Source organism: Hyaena hyaena, unplaced genomic scaffold (assembly GCF_003009895.1).
Source record: "Hyaena hyaena isolate Hyena2069 unplaced genomic scaffold, ASM300989v1 scaffold_261, whole genome shotgun sequence".
Classification (NCBI taxonomy): Eukaryota; Metazoa; Chordata; class Mammalia; order Carnivora; family Hyaenidae; genus Hyaena; species Hyaena hyaena.
The window spans coordinates 1525215-1545479 of record NW_024080893.1 but is presented as its reverse complement, the minus strand read 5'-3'; the positions used below and the strand labels follow the sequence as shown (position 1 = coordinate 1545479).

Here is a 20265-nt window from a genome sequence, read left to right as displayed (position 1 = left end):
CCCTCTCTCTCTGACCCTCCCCTGCTCATGCTGTCTCTCTCTCTCAGAAATAAATTAAAAAGTTTTTTTTTAATTAAAAAAAACGTTTTCCTGAAACCTAGATTCTAAAGTCTGCTCTAATAATATGTATGCTATAACCAAATTTTGCAATGGCATAGTGTATTCACACTTAATAGTTGTGCACATTGTTTACACACATGGAGGAAGGCAATGAATACATGACTTGGAAAAATAAATGAAGAGAATAGAACATTTTTTCAGATTATTTCATATTCTTTTAAAATTCTAAATTTCATGGGTTGCTAAAGAATGTGAAGATATTTATATTTCTTCAAAATTTACATTCTAGATTATATAATGTCCTAATTCAACTTAGAAAATGGCTCCATATGCATATTATAAAAGCATTTAAAACAGACTGGCTTTTGAATTAAAATTTATGCAAGAGAAAATGTAATTTTAACTGGAGCCGGCCTTCACATTAAATGTTCAATCAAATACATTCAATCATAATAAGAATTTAACTTTTAATTGACTTATATTAGTAAAATTCTTCAAGCTACTACCTAAGGCTAATATTTTAATAAAATCAGAAACCTCTAATTCAAAAGTAAAAGTTCTTACGTAAGATAGCTGATTTTGTATTTTAAATTACTGAATTAGACTGCCCTCTATTGGAAGAAAAATAGGCAATGAAAGCTAAACTGAACTAACAGCTAAAATATCCTCAAAATTCAGATATATCAATAATATGTAAAATTCATTTATTAATAATATAAATGCTACAAAACATATTTTCCTTACATTTTTATTTGTTCTAAACTACTTTTGGAATTGTCATAATACAATTAACAAGTTGGGTATTTCTTATTACCTAAAATTAAATTTTAACTGGACCCAAATGCCCATCTTTTAGCCAATAATGTGAATGATAAGCAAAAATCTTATTCACCTTTAACATTCCAATATAACACAGAAATAATTTTAATTTAGGACTATGGCTGGACTACAGTGGAAATTTTCCCTGATGATAAACTGAAAATACTTCAAATTAAAGAGATTTTTTTAGAAGCTCTTACATTGGGGAGTGGGAGAATCGGGCTGAATACCTATGATGTGACTTGTTCTAGCTTAAAGTTCTATAATTTTGTAGTATTATCAAGACCTCAGTTCTGACTCAGCATCTCAGGTCTCAATTACCTCAGTAACACCCTGGAAGAATTTTACTCCTGTAGATCAGTAGTCTGGATATTAGCTTTTTAAAAGGTAAAGGCTCAGAACCACCTCAAACAACTCTGATTTAGTTGGTCTACTTGGTGACATGGTACCTAATGGTATCAGTATATTTTGAAGCCTCTCCAGATAAGTCTAACATATATCCATTGCTGAGAATCTCGAAGTCTCTTTTCAGAACATCTGATTATAGTTACCATTTTTATATTACCAAAATGTCACTTTCAAGACAGAACTCCCTATTAAAGAGTATTATTCTCCTCAGCAACAATATTAAACCTCCGACTAGGTTCCCAAATTAATTATCTTCCCCAAACAAAATAGTTGAGCAGTAACAGCTAAGGTACCAACCTCAAACTGCCTGTTTTCAGATCTTGGCTCTAGTAATTACTGTGTCAATGTGGGAAAATCATAAAGGTTCTCTATGTCCCCATTTTCTCATCTATAAAATGAGAGGAATAATCCTACCTATCTGATAGGGTTATTGTTAAGATTAGGCCAGTTAATACCAAAAAGTGCTCCATAAGTGTTAAGAATTATTACTTACTCAAATTTGTTTCCCACTACTTTCCAAAATCAACTCTCACGATAAACCATTCTTCTCAAATTATATGCTATGTCTCACCTCTGTGCTTTTGTACATACTGTTTCTGCAAGCTGGAATCTTCTCTTTGACTCACTCATTCATTCCAAAATAAGTACAAGGCATATCTCCTCTTCTACTGGAACCCCAGTTTAGTCTCTCCCTACCTCCATTACACCTTCAGTGAATACAAGTAAGTTTTCAGTAATCTCTCCCTTTAAAAAAAATTCTTTTGGCCACAGGGTAATTTATTATAAGAAATGTAACTGGAAATTAAAGATATTGGCTCTGAGTTTGAATCCTAGATCTGCCACTTGCCAGCTGAATCATTTCCCAAGTCTATAAATCCATTGTTAGCTTTACTGTGAGGATTAAGTGGCTTAAATCATATAAAGTATTAGAATAGCAAGCACCTAATAAATGTTAGCACTCATATATCTGTTGTTTTATATGTTAGTCTTATATCTGTACCCTGTGACTAAAGCCTTCTTAGAATAGGAATTCTGAACTCCTTTAAGTCAGGAACCATGTTTCATTACTGCTGTTATAAATCCTATAACTTAAGTATTCAACTCTTGATTTCAGCTCAGGTCATGGTCTCAGAGTCATGAAGATCAAGTCCCACATTGTGCTCCAAGCTGGGTGTAGAAACTGCTTAAGATTTTCTCTCTCTCTCACTTTGCCCCTCCCCATAGTGTGCACATGTATGTGCATGCACACACTCTCTCAATACATATATAAATAAACAAACAAATAATAAATAAATCCTATAACTTACAACCAACATGGTAACAAACATCTATATTAGGTGATCTATAAATGCTTGGTTAAATTTTTGCATAATTTGAGAGTACAATTCATGACAAACTCTGAAAAACATTTCTGATGAACAGAAATATTCAACAACTGCAAATGAACCCAAATGAAACACAGGCTGTTGAAAAGGGTCAAAGTAACCAGATTACTTTTTAAATATCGATAACAAGTTTTTATTAGATTAATCTTCTGAAAGGGCACTTCCAATGAGGTCTTTTATCTGCCCCAAATCCTTTAGATTTTTCTCCCTTTCTAAAACATAAATAACAGAACTCTTATCCTTACGTTCAAAATCATCCATGTCCTGATCTCAATCTATCCCTCTAATTTTATCTCCCATATTCCCCCTTTATAAACTCCATTATTTCAGATAAATCAAACTACTTGTCTTACGCATATGATCCCTCTGCTTTTCTGCCTCATGTAACATTTATTATAACATGACAATACTTTTAAGGAACACAATATAAGGTTTGTCACAGGAACAAAGAGGTGATTTCTTGTATGAAAGGATGCTTGAATTTTAAGATATTCCGTTCAATATATGAGCATTAATTTCTCTCTTGTCACTATCACAATACAGTCTTTGACTTACAAAAAAGTATCTGGCCACGTTCCCCTACATTACGTTACCCTAATAATACTAAAAATCCCTGATATCACTACCCGAAATCTATAAACTTAAATAAGCATGGTCTCCAAGTAAAGTGTGCAGTACAGACCTGAGAGTGCACAAGATACCCATTGAGTAAAACAAAACAAAACAAAAATAGAGGTTTGGGGCACCTGGGTGGCTCACTCAATTGAATTGATCTTGCAGTTCGTGAGTTTTGAGCTCCACATCAGGCTCAGCGCTGACGGCTCAGAGCCTGGAACCTGCTTTGGATTCTGTCTCCCTCTTTCTCAGCCCCTACCCCATTCACACTGTCTCTATCTCTCAAATATAAATAAACATTAAGAAATTATTTTAAAAAATAGAGGCTCTATTTACACTTACTTGTATCCTTCTTACTTGAAATTATCTGGTAGTATATGCATAATTTATATCATATATTCTTCAAATAGTAGTAGATATACATAATTTATGAATACATGCATTTGGGATATTTACTTAAAATTTGTTTACCATGGTACAACAAAAAAAAAAAACTTGGAAATCACTGGTTTATACAACTAAGGCTTTCAGAAATTTGTGGGTATAGAAGTAGAGGACCAGAAGTAGTCAGTTTAGAGAACTTTAGGGACAAACCTAAAACCCTAAACATCATGTATTATTTATATAGGATAAATATGTTTTAATTTGTAACCAACCTTCAAGGAAATGTTGAAATGTAATTGGTTTGTAATTTGGAGATGATATATAAGTTTTAGATTTTTAAACAGGAAATTTTGTCCTGACATTAAAATCACTACAGTAAATATTTCATTAATATAAAAATTTCATTTGGTAAAACTTGCATGTATTTACTTCAGTATATATATAATTAATAATGATTATTCATAAGGAGCTTTTACTGGAGCCAATAATATGATGCTTTAAAAAAGACAGTACAGCAAAAAACAAACACAAAACAAAAAACAAAACAAAGACAGCCTAGGGAGTAAGATTAGTCATGGAGCTAGACTACACTGGGAAACAAGTGTCAGCACACAGTAAGGAGTTAAATGAAGTAAATGTTCTCATAATAGTTACTATACTTGGCAATAATTTTAGTTTTCATAAATAATATGACATACTTAACACAATCCACTCTTACTAGCTTTTGAAGAAAGCATTATGTTTATATAACAAATTAAGCTCTAAAAGTGAGTGAAGATTTAATGTTATAATAATGCATTTTCTTTAATACCAGTACACTCTATAAATTCTACCTCCATATGACACAAAATGGGTATACAAATCTTAATTTTAAACTGATTGATTCTCTACAGTTTTTCTTGCTTTTGTGTTAATATAGAAATCCAAATGATCAAGAATCTCTAACTCATGATTTAGATTCTGAGCTTGTAGGCTGCATAAGGGATTTGCATAAGATTATAAAAATATGGAGGTCAAACTTTCCACAATGTCTCTTTCCTACCATAACATAGAGAGTGACTGGAAAACATACACATATAGGCCAGCTCTGTCTTTCTTCAAGATGGGGTAGACTCAGTTCATAGAGAACATGGGGAAGAAAGACACAAGGAAGATTTTTTTTCTTTCTTTGTAAACCAATTGTCATCATGCCCAGTGAGACTAAAAGAATATAATCAAAGAAACTATGATTTCATGTGTTATGCTAGTCAACAGTAGCAAGATCATCACAAACTATAAGTGATTTATCAAAGCGTTCTTTCCTCTACACATGCAGTGAGAGTAAAACACCAGTGAACATCAGGAAAAGAGCAATTGGGAATTTGACATTTGACACTGGCAGAAGATAGGATAATGCACAAATCCCCTGCCTCTTAGATACACATTGAATTGGCAAGACAGACACATTGTCTTCTTTCCCCCCTTACTTACTACACTCTGGCTTCCATTTTTCCCAAGTTCTTCCTCTGAAATCTTGCTCAAATTATCTAAGTAGTGGTCTGATATTGTGTGGCACAAATCTTCAAAAGAATAATCCTTTTCTTGACAGAGTTTTATTTCATCCAAGAGTTTTGATAATTCTCCAGTCACAGTTTCACCTATAAGAAGACAGTAATTCAAAGTTTCGAGAAAGGCTACTGCTAAAACTTCCTAGTAACTAATAAAAATATGACTAGTAGAGTGATAGAACTCATGACAAACAAGATTAAGTAAATCAGAAAATATTATGATGAAAACAAGGTACTAAACTATAATTAATGCAAGAATTAAATTAAAAGACTAAATTAAAAGATAAGGAGAAATTCCAATTTTGCCTATTACTATTCTTTTTCAAAGTAGAAATAAATATTAATGATCCATTTACACACAGTACATAAAAACATCTGGAATTACAATTCCTAAAGTTTCATTCACTCTATCATTTAATCCTCAATAATCTTTCATATGATAGATTTCATTCAACAACTCATTAATAAATTTTTAATGGTGCTGGGAGCCTACTTCCTAGGTTCAACTAAAAGAAACAGAATGTATTTAGATAAATAATTACATAAGTAATAAACTAAAATTATGCTATGTGACATAAAGGAAAAACACAGAAAGAACAGATAAACATTATGCATCATCCGTCAGAACATGAATATTTTGTAGGTTGCATGCAAATATGCATTTTCTAATCATTCTCAGAAAGGTACTTTATAGTTATAATTTCTCCCAGGAAAAAAAAAACTCCAGCTGTTATAATCCAGATACCAATATTTTTATTCTGCATTAAAAATACATTTTGGAAAACAAATCTAGTGTGAAATATCTACTCCATGTAAACATCATGACAGCAGAGATTGCTAATTTTGCTCGCTACTGTGTCACGCCAAGAGTATGGCCTGACAAATAGAAGAGCTCAATAAACGCTGACTGAATAAATGGATAAAATATAAAGTATAAGATATAACTGACAAGACCTGAAATTTTCACATGTGTTGGGCTTTTTGCATATAGAACAAATTTGGACATAAAATGTCTACTATTATTTCAAGGGCTTTTTGATTAGCTACTCACTCTTAGTCTTTTGGGAAGGAGACTCAACAGGAGATGAAATATGTATTTCTTGTGTTGTATCTTCCTGTACATGTTCTTCAAGGGCTGCTGATCTTCCCACACCTTCTAAATATTCTGTGTATATAAGTTTTTGAAATTATATAGTCGAATTCATTTATTTTAAAATCAAAAACTAAACTTTATGTTTTACTTCTGGTGATCAGTTTTTCATTTATTTCCACATAACTTAAATATATCCTAAGTTTTTAAAAGAACTTCAAAAATCCAAACAAACTGAAAGAACTTCATGATGAGCTATTAACTTAAATATTCTTAAATAAAATTTAAAAGATATTTTGGAAGAGACTCATAAACTCTTTTTATGAAAACTAAATTTGACACATTCTTTCCTTAAAAATAAATTCACCTGTTAAAGATAGAATAACACCCTCAGTTTCCTTAAATACATTCTACTTGAAGATTTAAAATCCTCTGAAATATGCTTTGAATAGACTTGATACCTAAACAGGAACACCAAATTCGATGGAACAACCACAACTAGTCAGGTAACATAAATGAATGAAGTTGTTTATGTTATAATGGTGTTTACTCTTGTAAGACAAGCATAATTGCACATTAAGCTTTATTTCCACAAATAAATAACATTCTCTCTCATTATTCTTGAAGTAATGTTTCACACCAGCCTATCTCTCATTTTTCCAACTTTGATAAAGACATAATAAAATTAGAGCAGTCAAAATTTAAATATGGCACCCAACAGTGTTCTAAGTTTTTAATATAAATTAACTCACTTGATCCTTATAAAACTATGACACTCTTACAACCTGTTTTAAAGATGACAACTCAAGGAGAAGGATTTTAATTTGGCCATGTTTATACAGCTAATAAGAGGCACAGCCATATAAACATGGGACAAGAAAACATCTCACTTTACTCTTAAGCATCTGAATGCAGGGATAAATGTCAATATATATTCAGCCTCTAGATCACAGAGAAAACAGAAAGCATGTGGAGAATGATTAACCAGAAAGTAGGTGTCTCATCCAAAGTTTGACAGTCAAGTAAAATAAAAGCCTGCATTTTTTGAGAAGCCAACAAAACTCTGAAGTTTTAGCTAAAACCCTAGATTTTTAACTGTTGAAAGCCAATTCAATTTTTATGGAAACACAGTGTAGGCCAAACATCTTTAATCTAAACAAAATAAATCTGCTATCTGCCAAAAGCAATCAGCTCACAGTGGCTAGTTTGTAGTCTCCATCTAAATGATTGAATCAACTGATCTCTTTATTCAGAAGGAATATTTTTCTTAAAATCTACTTAAGAAAGTTTATGTTCTCATTCTAAACAATTGTGTCTTTATACCATCCAAACAGTTTCCACCTAAGGGCCTTTGTACTAGGCAAATTCTACTAGGAAAAGAAAGCAACCTATAAAATTCTATCCTTAAAATTTTTGACCAAGTGCAGTAATTATGTAAAGTGAATTCCTCCTCCAGGACATAAATAGTAATTTTATCTACTCTAGATTGGCTTTACTGAAATAACAAACTTTGTCATAAAGTTTAAAATGTACCACTGATTTGCGACCCAGGAATTCAAAGAATATAGATAATATATTCACATTCTAAAATCTGCCAATAATTTTAAAAATTCGAAGCTGTAGCATATACCTTATCACAAGTTGGCATACCTAATGAATCTTGACTATTTAAGAGAATACAGATAGTTAGCTCCTATGTAATAACACTTCCATTTAAGTTAAATCAATGCAGTAAATGTCTGTAATTATGTCCTATCCTCTTTTTAGCAGATGACATTTATTTTGCTTTTCCCAAAAGACATAATATTCACAAGCCTCAGTGTTTTAAATTTAGTTAGAGACAAAAGTTCAATATGAAATATAAAATACCTCGACAGGGAAGAAAAAATGTTGTACACCATTCTTTTTACTTTTTTTAGCTTTCATTCAGTCTGACTTGAATAAATATGAGGAGCTATTCATATGTTTTCTGATTTATCTCTATATTCACCTGACTTGTAATTAAGTTATTTGTTAATGAGACAATTGTAGGGGACTTCCCTTCCCTGAGAGGTTTTGAAGATCAAGAGAGAAGAGAGCATGAATGACTTCCTATAGCATGTCTATTCTTTTTATCCCTTTTGGCTTTTGTTGACTCCTATATCTATGCATCACCTGCCTGACTTGGTTTTAATTCATTTATCTCTGTCAGGATAAGGCTGTTCTTCAGCTTCCCAACTGACATCCAATGAAACCATCCTGCCTTCCTCCCTTATTTACATTTGCCACCAAGCTGTAACAATCACCGCTGAGCAATGTAGAAGCTAACTGGAAAGGGTACAACAAATGTCTGTTTTTTGGTTTGGGGAATTTTTTTTTGTTTTGTTATTTTGTTGTTGTTTTTAAGTAGGCTTAGCGCTGGGCACAGAGCCCAACACAGGGCTTGAACTCATGACCCTAAGCTCAAGACCTGAGCTGAGATCAAGAGTCAGTCAGATGCTTAAATGATTGAGCCACTCAAGTGCCCCAATGTCTGGGTTTTTAAGGGAATATACTACATGTCAGGTCTAATCACAAAGCATAAAGGGAAAGTATTTATGTTTTCATGTATTTATGTATTTATTTATTATTATTTTAAATTTATATCTAAGTTAGTGAGTACAAGAATGATTTTAGGAGTAGAATCCAGTGATTCATCCCCTACATATGACACCCAGTGCTCATCCCTCCTTAATGCCCCTTGTCCATTTAGCCCATCCCCCACCCACAACCCTCCAGCAACCCTCAGTTTGTTCTCTATATTTAAGAGTCTCTTATGTTTTGTCTCCCTCCCTGTTTTTATATTATTTTTGCCTCCCTTCCCTTATGTTCATCTGTTTTGCACCTTAAATTCCACATATGAGTGATGTCATATGATATTTGTCTTTTTATGACTAATTTTGCTTAGCTAAATACACTCTAGTTCCATTCATGTTGTTGCAAATGGAAAGGTTTCATTCTTTTTGATTGCCAAGTAATACTCCATTGTGTGTGTATGTATGTATATGTGTGTGTGTGTGTGTGTGTGTGTGTATTTGTGTGTGTATATCCATATCTTCTTTATCCATTCATTTGTTGAGCCCAAACGTTCAAAAACATAAGTATTTAATTTACATTTTTAAATATAACTTATTGTCGAACTGGTTTCCATACAACACCCAGTGCTCATCCCAACAAGTGCCTTCCTGCATGCCCACCCTCTTTCCCTTCCCCCTACCTCCCCATCAACTTTCAGTTTGTTCTCAGTATTTATGAGTCTCTTATGGGTTGTCTCCCTCCCTCTCTATAACTTTTTTTTTCCTTCCTCTACTCCGTGGTCTTCTAAGTTTCTCAAGATCTCCATGAGTGAAAACACATGGTATCTGTCTTTCTCTGACTGACTTATTTCACTTAGCATAATACCCTCCAGTCCCATCCACCTTGCTACAAATGGCCAGATTTCATTCTTTCTCATTGCCAAGTAGTATTCCATTGTATATATAAACCACATCTTCTTTATCCATTCTTCAGTTGATGGACATTTAGGCTCTTTCTATTATTTGGCTATTGTTCAAAGTGCCGCTATAAACACTGGGGTACATGTGCCCTATGCATCAGCACTCCTGTATCCCTTGGGTAAATTCCTAGCAGTGCTATTTCTGGGTCATAGGGTAGTTCTATTGTTAAGTTTTTGAGGAACTTCCATAGTTTTCCAGAGCAGCTGCACCAGTTTGCATTAAAGGGAAAGTATTTAAATCTAAATTTCCTTAAAAGTTTTAGATCAAGTAAGGAAGTATATAATCCTACAAATAAAAAAGCAGTACCTACATAATGTCAAACCTTCAGGAGACATAATGCTGCATCCAACTACACAGGTACTTAAGTGACCCTTATCAAAAACAAAGGCTGGCAAGACCAAATCATCTTATACTCCAAGATTAGGGAGGAAACAATCTGTATTCTTCCAGTTAAGTACAATTTTTGTTGTTAACTCAACATTTACGTACCAGCTCTACCCCCTAGGATAGGATATATGAGTTTGAGCAAGTCAGCCTCTTGGGGCTTCAGTTTCCCTCATGTACAAAAAGGAGAATAATGATATCAGACCTACTTACCTGACAGAGTTATCAACAGACAAAATAAAAAATAAAAAAATCCCTGAAACTTCTTAAAGCATTATTCAAATGTAAGATAATGTTTTTATAATATCATCACTTTATAGCCTTATTATCTTCAAGTTCATAATTTCATATTTGCTATATGACTTAAAAAAAGACTTTTTAACATCAAATCACTGAAAAACTAGCTTTTCTTTTTTTTTAAATTTATCTTTTTAAGTTTTATTGAGGTACAATTAACATACAACATTATATTAATTTCAAGTATACAACATTATTTAATATTTGTACATATTGCAAAATGATCAGCACAGTAAGTCTAGTTAACATCCACCACCATGCATACTTACACACTTTTTTCATGGAACGAGAACTTCTGAAATCTACTCTTGAATCAACTCTCAAATATGTAATACAGTATTACTAACTACAGTATTATTAACTATTAACCAAGCTGTACATCATACTGATTAGTTGAAAACAGAAATAAAACATTAAATGGTATTATAATTTAGTTTAAAGTCTACTAGGAAAAAAAGGTAAATAATAAGTTCACTCAAAAGCAAACATTAACTCAAAAACTCAAGAGAAAACTATGATAGATTTAATTTAATCTTAACTTTAAGGTAAACTCATCCATCATTCAATATTGTTTACCTTGTAAGAGTGTTGCAATCTGGAGAGATTTCTGAGATGGATGTTCTTTCAGAATGTCTAAGACAGTTCTACCTAAGCTATCCTTTATATTGGCATCAATTCCTGAAAGAAAAAGAAAAACCGACTAAATGTACTCCACTGAAGTGTCATCAGAAGATAATGTCAATATATAACTTCTCTAATATCAAACATATACAGATCAAGCACTGAAAGTGATTTTAAAAAAAAATTACACCCTAGACACACACACACACACACACACACACACACAAACACATGACTTTAGTAAGAAAGGTGGCGGGGAGGAGGCCTCTGGGTGGCTCAGTCCATTAAGCCTCCAACTTCAGCTCAGGTCATGATCTTATGATTCGTGGGTTTGAGCCCCACATCGGGCTCTGTGTGAACCACTCAGAGTCTGGAGCCTGCTTCAGATTCTGTCTCCATCTCTCTCTGCCCCTCCCCTGCTCATTCTCTGTCACTCTCTATCTCTCAGAAATAAACATTTTAAAAAATAGAGAGGAAAAGAAAAGAAAAGAAAAGAAAAGAAAAGAAAAGAAAAGAAAAGAAAAGAAAAGAAAAGAAAAGAAAAGAAAAGAAAAGAAGGAAGGAAGGAGAGATCTACTGTTACTAAAGATTAGGAACATTCTTGACAATGAATTAAGTCTTAAAGGACACTGACCCAATCATTAGGATTGGGGTTTTTTGTTGTTGTTGTTTTTTAATTTATTTTGAGAGAGGGAGAGCACACACACAAGTAGAGAGAAAGAGAGACAGAAAACCCCAAGAAGGCTCCTCACTGTACTGTCAGCAAAGAGTTCGACATAGGGCTCACAAACCATGAAACTGTTACCTGAGACTAAATCAAGTGTCAGACACTTAACCAACTGAGACACCCAGGTGCCCCTAGATTGTTTTTTAGAATTATAACCAGTTTGGATTAGAGCTATTTAAATGATACACTATCAAGCTGAAAAATACTATTGATCTATAATGTGAATTTCTAAAGTATAATGGTCCTGTGATTTATATATTCTGTATAATATGGTAAAAACATTTTAAACAATGATGTATCATATGCATAATGTAACAATAATCTTAGAATACTTAAGTATTCACAAAAGTCGAAAAATCATGATTATTTTGAACTATTGTCCAAATACTATTTGTCCAGCTACAAAGTCAAATATCTCATATTTATTTAAGTAAGATAATACTCAGTGTAAACAACACTCAATAATCTACCTGGTGAGAAAACTTCTTGAAATTTGTAATTAAAACAACTTTGAAATTATTCTAATTCTAAAAATATTTATTGTAAAAAAGAACTTATGTTAATGTAGCAAATAGCTTTCACTGCTGTCAAAAAAAGTTTATAAACTTTCTAAACATCTAACTGCAAACAAAGTCAGTTTTCAGAATCCGGCCTCACCTGTTAGTTTATTGTAATAAGATTATTAAGTATTTGCTTAAATTTGTGTAGAAATATGTGACCAGCACATATTGGTTTCCTATAACACGTTTATTATATCACTGTTACATGCCAAAATTAAATGTACATGAAATTTTCACTCAGTATAACTACAACCAAAATACTATAGTCTACCAATGTTTTCCTTTTTTTTTTTGCAGCAGAAAACAAATACATTAAATGTAGTCTGTATGAATTTATACCTATGCTTTTTGATCCTAAAATAAATCCAACCTCAGTTCCAATTTTATTGCATTTTATTCAGAATATAAATATGAAGACAAATAAGCCTACTTTGTTATTCCTTCAAAGCACTGCCTCTAAAAGATTCCCTTTAAATCACTGCACCTTACAAGCAATTTCAGCAACTACTCAGTTGATGAAATAACAAGGTGAATTTGATTTAAGGATAAGGAATATTATTCACCACAGTTTCCAATATAATAATCTAGAGAAATATTATGTTTTTGATAAACCAAGCAATTGTCATAATTTCATAAGGATCAGTTCCTCTCTCTTGTAGAAGGCAGAGAATTCCTTTTCCTTTTGGTAATTTCTCTAGTATATTTCAATGTGATTTAAAGTACACAACTGTAATTTCTAAAAGCTTTTTACTGACACGTCTGTTGAGCAAATTGCACATTTGTATCCATTTTATCTAAATACTGAGGCTCAATTCTATGTGATATGAATACGTGTTTGCCATGTGGAGTAAAGGTAAAAAGTATAAAGGTGATTATGAAAGAATTATGCCATTTCCCTTTGTCTACTCCTGAAATAGAAATTGTATATTGTAGAATAAGCTCCATGGAGTATCACAATAGTTACCTGTTTCTAACAGAACTCTTACAACATCCACCTTTCCAAATAAAGCTGCTTCATGAAGTGCACTCCCCTTTTCTGTCTGGAAAAATAAAAAGAAGAAAAGTAAAAAGAAAAAGGAAAAAGAGGAAGAAGCACAGTTGCATTAGGAATGCTTACGAGTTAGAAAAAAATCTGTGATTTTATGTATTTGTACATATTCTCTGTAATCTAAGCACACCCTGACAGAAAGGTACTATGAAATAAGAGATTCTAAGAACAAATTCCAAATGCTTGGATTTGCAAAACATCTTAACTTCTGAATAACCATTTGACCTTGTTATGTTGGGAAGTCACTCACCTGTTAGTTCTCAGGTGTAAAACAGGCAGAAATGTCTGTCTCACAAAGCTTGTGTGAGTCTCCAATGACTTCATTCAATTCATTGTATGTATTTATTAGAAACCAATTATATATACAATGTATATAAATATTAAACATCAATTACAGGCCAACAATAGTTGAGGGGTGTTCTGAGGCATGGAAATATGATGCTGACCTTTGTACATTCACATTCTATTTCAGGAAACATGTATAAAGAAATACTTATGATCAATGAAAGCTAAACAATTTAATATGGCTTACAAAACCCCATGATCTCCTGGCTTTCCTCTCCTCACCCTCTCCTGTCTACCCCAATTCTCCTCCAGACCTTGGAGGCATACTGAACTATTTTACAGTAGTGTCAGTCACTATTTTCTTCCCTAAGGATCTCAGAAGCTGATCCTTCTGCCTGGTGGGATCCAACCCTAGCCCTCTATCTCACTATCCCCCATCCACTAGTTCTCAATTTTCAGCATGAATTCGAATTCCTTACGGAGTTTGTCAAAAACCAGTTTTCTTGGCCCTACTTCCAGTTTCAGATTTAGCAGCCTGGGATGAGACCCAAGACTTTCCTTTTCTAATGAATTCCCAGATGACACTAAGGGTCTAGGGAGTACACTTTGAGAACAGCTCATCTGTATGTCAAAACTCAACTTGAATATAATTTCATTTAAGAAGATATTGATGGCCTCAAGGTCTATTGCTTTTCCTGTGTATTCCATCTCAATCTAGTTTTTCCTAATCATAACACTTATACTACATTGTGTCATTAGATTGTCTATTACCCTTAACAAACTGTAAGTTTAGTGGAAATGTAGACCACATCTTTTTCTTCATTGTTGTATCTCCAATACCTACTAAAATACCTTGAAAATGTAGACATTTAAGAATTGTTTTGAGAGTGGAAGGTAAAAAGTGGGATGAAAACACCTTGGAAAAGAAAAATTTGTGAATAGTACAGGGAGAGATTGGGTTCTGCCTTAAGAGGATCAAGGAAAATTTCAAAGAAGCAACTTTCTGAGCTATATAAATATTAGGCATTTCTTTCACTTTTTTTCTTTTTCTCTCAACTTAATAAATGTCTACCAGGTCCTCCGTGTGCACACGTTGGTGTGTTAAATTGAATAATGTCATTATGGTAATTCTGTCCCCTTGTACTAAAACTGATCTCTACTGTGAGATTCTAATCTCAATTCAAGGTAGAAATATCATTATAAAATTGTATATAATGTAAAAGCTTTGTTAATCAAAGAAATCCTATTGCATAATTAACCCACTCTAAAATGGTTTACAAATGCATTACTAAGGAAACTGGGAATCAATGTGATCTAAATTTATCTTTTAAAAAAGCATGATTGCAATATATTTGAATTATAATTTGACTGTCATGATATGTGTAGACACTAATAAAAACAGAAATAAAAATAATAATTTATAAAACTGTACAAAAGAAAAATAAACTATGGAAACTTATTCAGCTCCTTAAAAAATAATCTCAATATAGGGTACAAATACATTATTTTTTGATTCTCTGAAAAATACCCTTTGAAATAATCTAATTTTTTTTCACTCTCATTGTGTTTCTCAACCAACTTTCTGACTACTAATTTGATTTCCTTCCACTCTTCAAAAATTTTGGACTTTATGTTAGAAAAAACTCTTTCTAGAATAGCATACTTAAATATTCTGAAAAATGAAACAACATTTTAAGTACAGGGAAGAAAAGGAAAATAACAGAATTCCTCAGAGCCTGGGGAAGGGAAGTGGGGACAGAAACTATGAACCCAGGGCTTTAGTACTGAAGCAGGAAACAGGGAATCTGCCAATCCATGGCAGACTAAGTGCTTGGGCTTTAACCAGCTACTCAAGGTGCAGGAGGGCAGGAGACAAAGAAGCCCAAAAAAGCTGAGAAGATAGATCAAGGACTCCTGCAAAAATCTAAAACCCTGGGGGCACATGGCTAGTTCAATGGTAGAGCATGCAACTCTTTATCTTGAGGTCATGAATTCCAGCTTCATGTTGGGCACGAAGCTTACTTTAAAAAAATAAGACCTAAAATCTGTAAAGAACAACATCCTTAGTTAAAAATGAAACAAAATAAAACAAAAAATAAGATTAAATGTGTTGTACAGAGGGAGAAATTCAAAATTTCTATCTAGATCTTAGTTCTAAGTGGAGTACAGTAGTAGTAGAAATAACATCCTCCACCTAACAATTTCTAACCACAGCTCTGCCCTCACATGGTCTTGGGGACAAAATTACACAATCTCTGTGCTCCTCCAACTCTCCAATCCTGAGTGAAAAATGTAGAATAAAGTGATCTTGAGTTTGTAGCACCAAGGCAAATATAAATGCTTATTAACAGAAGCAGATACAAATCCACTGTGAAAATAATACACTTTAAACTCAGGCTCTGAGAGTTCCAACAGATCAAGCTCTAAGAAACACAAATTCAAAGTCAGAAATCACTGGCCATGAAAGAAATCAAGCCATGAGCAGAAATAAAACCTATAAAAACTTCACATGTTATGTGATGGTCAGCTACAGAATATAAAATATATACAAGATCAATAAGATGAAAGAACTAAAAGACGGTATCAAATATAACTAGAGAACAAGAGGAGTATTAAAACTGACTAGATCTGAAATAAACTAAAAAGCACTTCTAGAAATCGAAAACATAATATTTTAAATAGAAATGTTTAATACAGATAAGGTACAGCTGGAAAAAAAAAAGACTGAACTGGATGGTGAATTTATTTAAGTACATAATGCGATTCAAAGAAACATGAGACTGAAGATGTGAAACACCAAACAGAATAAAACTCAACATATGTCTAATCAGAGTTCTAGAAGGAGAGGGCAGGAATAAGTAATTCAATGACTAAAGGCTTTCCAGAACTGATGAGATACTAACATTCAATTCTGGGAATACCAAGCAAGATAAATGAGAAGAATACATTGTAAACATATTATAGTGAAACTACAGAACACCAAAGATAAAGAGAATACCTTAAAAACATCCTAAGAGTAAAAATCAATTGTCTAAAAATAATAATCAGATCAACAGCTGGCTTCTCCACAAAAACAATAAAACCCGAAGAAAGTATATCTTCATGTGTCAAGAGAAAATAACTGCCAATCTAGCATTTTATAACCAGCCAAACTATCTTCTAAGAATGAGAGCAAAATAAAGACATTTTCAGACAGTGGTTACTACATATCCTTAAAGAATTTCCATAGGATTTAACTCAGGAAGAAGGACGGGAGGTCCAAAAAGTAATGTTGAATAGAGAATGATTTAAGAGAAGGCTAAGTCTACACAAACTATTTAAAAATATAACAATAGAAGCACCTGGGTGGTTCAGTCAGTTAAGTGGCTGACTTCAGCTCAGGTCATGATCTAACCATTTGTGGGTTCAAGTCCCATGTCAGGCTCTGTGCTGACAGCTTAGAACCTGGAGCCTGCTTTAGATTCTGTGTCTCCTTCTCTCTCTGCTTGCCCCCACTCGCACTCTGTCTCTCAAAAATAAATGTTTAAAAAACTTTTTTAAAAATAAAAATGTAACTATAATGTCTACTTTTTTGTACTAATTTGGTTTCCTAGATACTCTGATACAGTAGAGTGGGTGTTGTAGACACTGACATGGACTATTCTAGGAAATGAAATTATATAACCTTCACTATATATGATTCTACAAGAGAAAGCATATGTAAAAGACCTGAGTTCCAGTGACAGTTTGGCTTTCAGTTGCTACACAGCTTTAGGGAAATCACTTAATAACTCTGAAAATTCATATAGCTTGAAATAAAGAAAATATTAAAAATTTGCCAGGGTTACTGGGAGTGCTAAACAAAATAAACAACAAATAAGACTTAAAAAAAATTTTATTTACCTATAAAATAATGAATATTATCATTGCTGCTAAAAAAGCAATTAGAAAACTTATTTTTTTAAGTCTCAATGATTTTAGTATTTTTAAATTATACATACATATATAGTAGAAATGTTTATGTGTGCATAGATAATCTCCTTTACATTATTCTAAGAAAAACAGGTTATGTTAAATAGAACTAGTATTTTTATATAATGGATAAGGAGATCATGAATCCTTGAATAAAACCAGAAAAGGTTAGAAGATGATAAACATATTTTGAGCCCAGAAAAATTGACCAATTTTTCCAAATCCAAGGTTAATGTAATTAGCTTCTTTGCAATTAGTAAGAGAACATGAGAGCTGTCAAAATGGAATGGGTTGTCCTCATAAATTTCAGGTAAACAGTGGAATCAGGAACCATTTCCTGGTATCACAGTATTATCATAAACAGAATGGAATTTAAATAGGTCACATCTATCTACTTTTCCTTATCAAAATACAGGTTAATTCCAGAATATTCTCCAGTTTGCCACACCCTACCTTGAGTCTGTGTCTATCACCCTCATTCGAATTAGTACCATTCTATTCTTCTCAATGCTCTATTTCAAATCTACAATCCATAACTGGCCAAATCTTGAAAACCTGTATTTTTATGAAATAATATGTAGTCCAAAACATGTGATAAACAAGTGGAATACAAAGAAATGCACTGAAATAGGTGAGCCCAAATCCTCTCAATCCCAGGATTTTAGTCCTTCTTTTCTCATGGATTAAATTTTTCCACTTTTTGAATTAATCATTTAAAATAAACATAATTTCTGGGGCTCCCGGGTGGCCCAGTCAGTTGAGCGTCTGACAGTTGACTTCAGCTTGGATCATGGTCCCAGTGTTGTGAGATTAAGCCCCTAAACATGGAGCCTGCTTGAGATTCCCTCTCTCTCTCCACTGCCCCTCTCCCCTCCTTGCATTCTCTCTCTCTCTCAAAAAATAAGATAAATAAAATAAAGTAAAATAAAATAAAAAACCCAAGATAGACAAAACAGTTATACAGTTAATAATACAGTAATGCCTCAAAATTTATCCAGTAATGAGATATGAAGCATTCATATCTCAGCACTGCTAAGGAAAAAAATCCCTCTGAACACAAGTTGTATTGAAAAGAGCTAAGAGAGAAGAAATAAAATGATATACATAGTAAAGTCAATAGTTGAACTGCTGATGAAGGAAAAAGGAATTAGCTTATTGATTAGAAATGTCCATTAAGGTCAAGTCTCAGGAGCACCAACGTTGAAATAAACAAGATATGTGATAGGAAAGGGGAAAACCACATTTTAAGTCTGGGGTTTTTTGCTTCCTTTTTGTTTTTAGCCCTAAGTTTTCCTGTGGCTTCTGTGGGAAGTTCAGTCATGCATATAAAGAGATCTTTGTTATAGTTTATCCATAATTTCAAGGTGTTTTAAAATGATTTCTTGGGTTCTATATTTCACCAGACTGCCGAAACAGCAGATAGAAAAGGGATACAGAGATGTCAGATCTTGTCTGCACTGGTTCACCTTTCCAAGTTTAACACTCTACCATAATCATCCTGAGCTCACAAAAGAGAGTGGCCAGATAAAGTAAGATCAGTTCTTTATTAAAGAAGAAAACAGAACAAAGATGACAAGTCATAAAGTTCGACTGTGGTGATGATCAGTAGAGAAAATAGCATAGGTACCAGGGGAGATAAAAACTATGAGAAGCAAGACCCATAACTATTGTTAAGAAATAAGAACCTGTGAATAAAGACAACTTCAATGGAGATAAAGAAAAGCCAACTAGAATGGCATTTAACTCAGCAGTAACAACCACAGGTACCGCGGTTAGTACCAATTAGCCCTATAGGCATCTCGTAGGATAAAAGAAGTAAATAGAAAATAAGAACATCCTAGCCTTTATAAACACAGTAAAACCTTGGATTGCAAGTAACTTGTTCTGTGGGTGTTCCACAAGACAAGCAAACATTTCTAATAAATTTTAACTTAACAAGTGATGTCTTATAATACAAGGAATATGTGACAACAAACATCACATGATCACAACTGAGTCAATGATTCTTCTCTCTTTCACGCTGCGGGACTGTGGGTGATCATCTCCCAGGCTCAGATGCTTGGTGTCAGGCCATGGTGTTTGGCAGAAATCAGCGATTTTTCAGAATGTTGGAAGGTGCTCACAACTGGCACTAGTGTATTATTTGTCACTTCAAAGCACCTTTGCTTTTCCATATAAGAGTAAGCTTAGGATGGTTTGCTTCATTCTAGGTCAGGCTGCCTACAGATATAGACCCTTTCCTCTGTTGGCTTATTGCCAGTTACATTAAATATAGTGTATGACAAGAGTTTATTAATACTGTACTGTATTCAACATTCATGGGAGCATATACAATGGCCATGCAGAAAAAGGTTGAAAAGAATGGCAGTAATAAGGAGATGATTACAGTGAAAGTGAAGATGGAAATCATTGATAAGTACAAATGAGGTATGCGAGTGGCTGAAACTGCAAGATTTTATAAGTCTACATCTGCATCTCATCTGCAGAGCAGGAAGAGAAAAAGGCAGAGGAATCCCTCACTTCATATTAGATTAGGGAGATGTGTAAAATGTGGGCAACAGTGCAAAAT

The 20265-nt window shown here is 33.2% G+C and overlaps 1 protein-coding gene across 1 annotated transcript in view; it reads right to left on the bottom strand.

Annotated features, from left to right (window-relative positions):
* LOC120240752 (ankyrin repeat and sterile alpha motif domain-containing protein 1B-like) overlaps window positions 1-20265 on the bottom strand; it is a 928108-nt gene that overhangs the window by 725774 nt on the left and 182069 nt on the right. Inside the window, exons 5-8 of the mRNA XM_039245581.1 lie at window positions 13377-13452; window positions 11081-11182; window positions 6270-6383; window positions 5142-5308 (exon numbers count right to left, since the gene is read on the bottom strand). Coding sequence (XP_039101512.1) covers window positions 5142-5308; window positions 6270-6383; window positions 11081-11182; window positions 13377-13452 — 459 coding nt within the window. The remainder of the gene's footprint in view (window positions 1-5141; window positions 5309-6269; window positions 6384-11080; window positions 11183-13376; window positions 13453-20265) is intronic.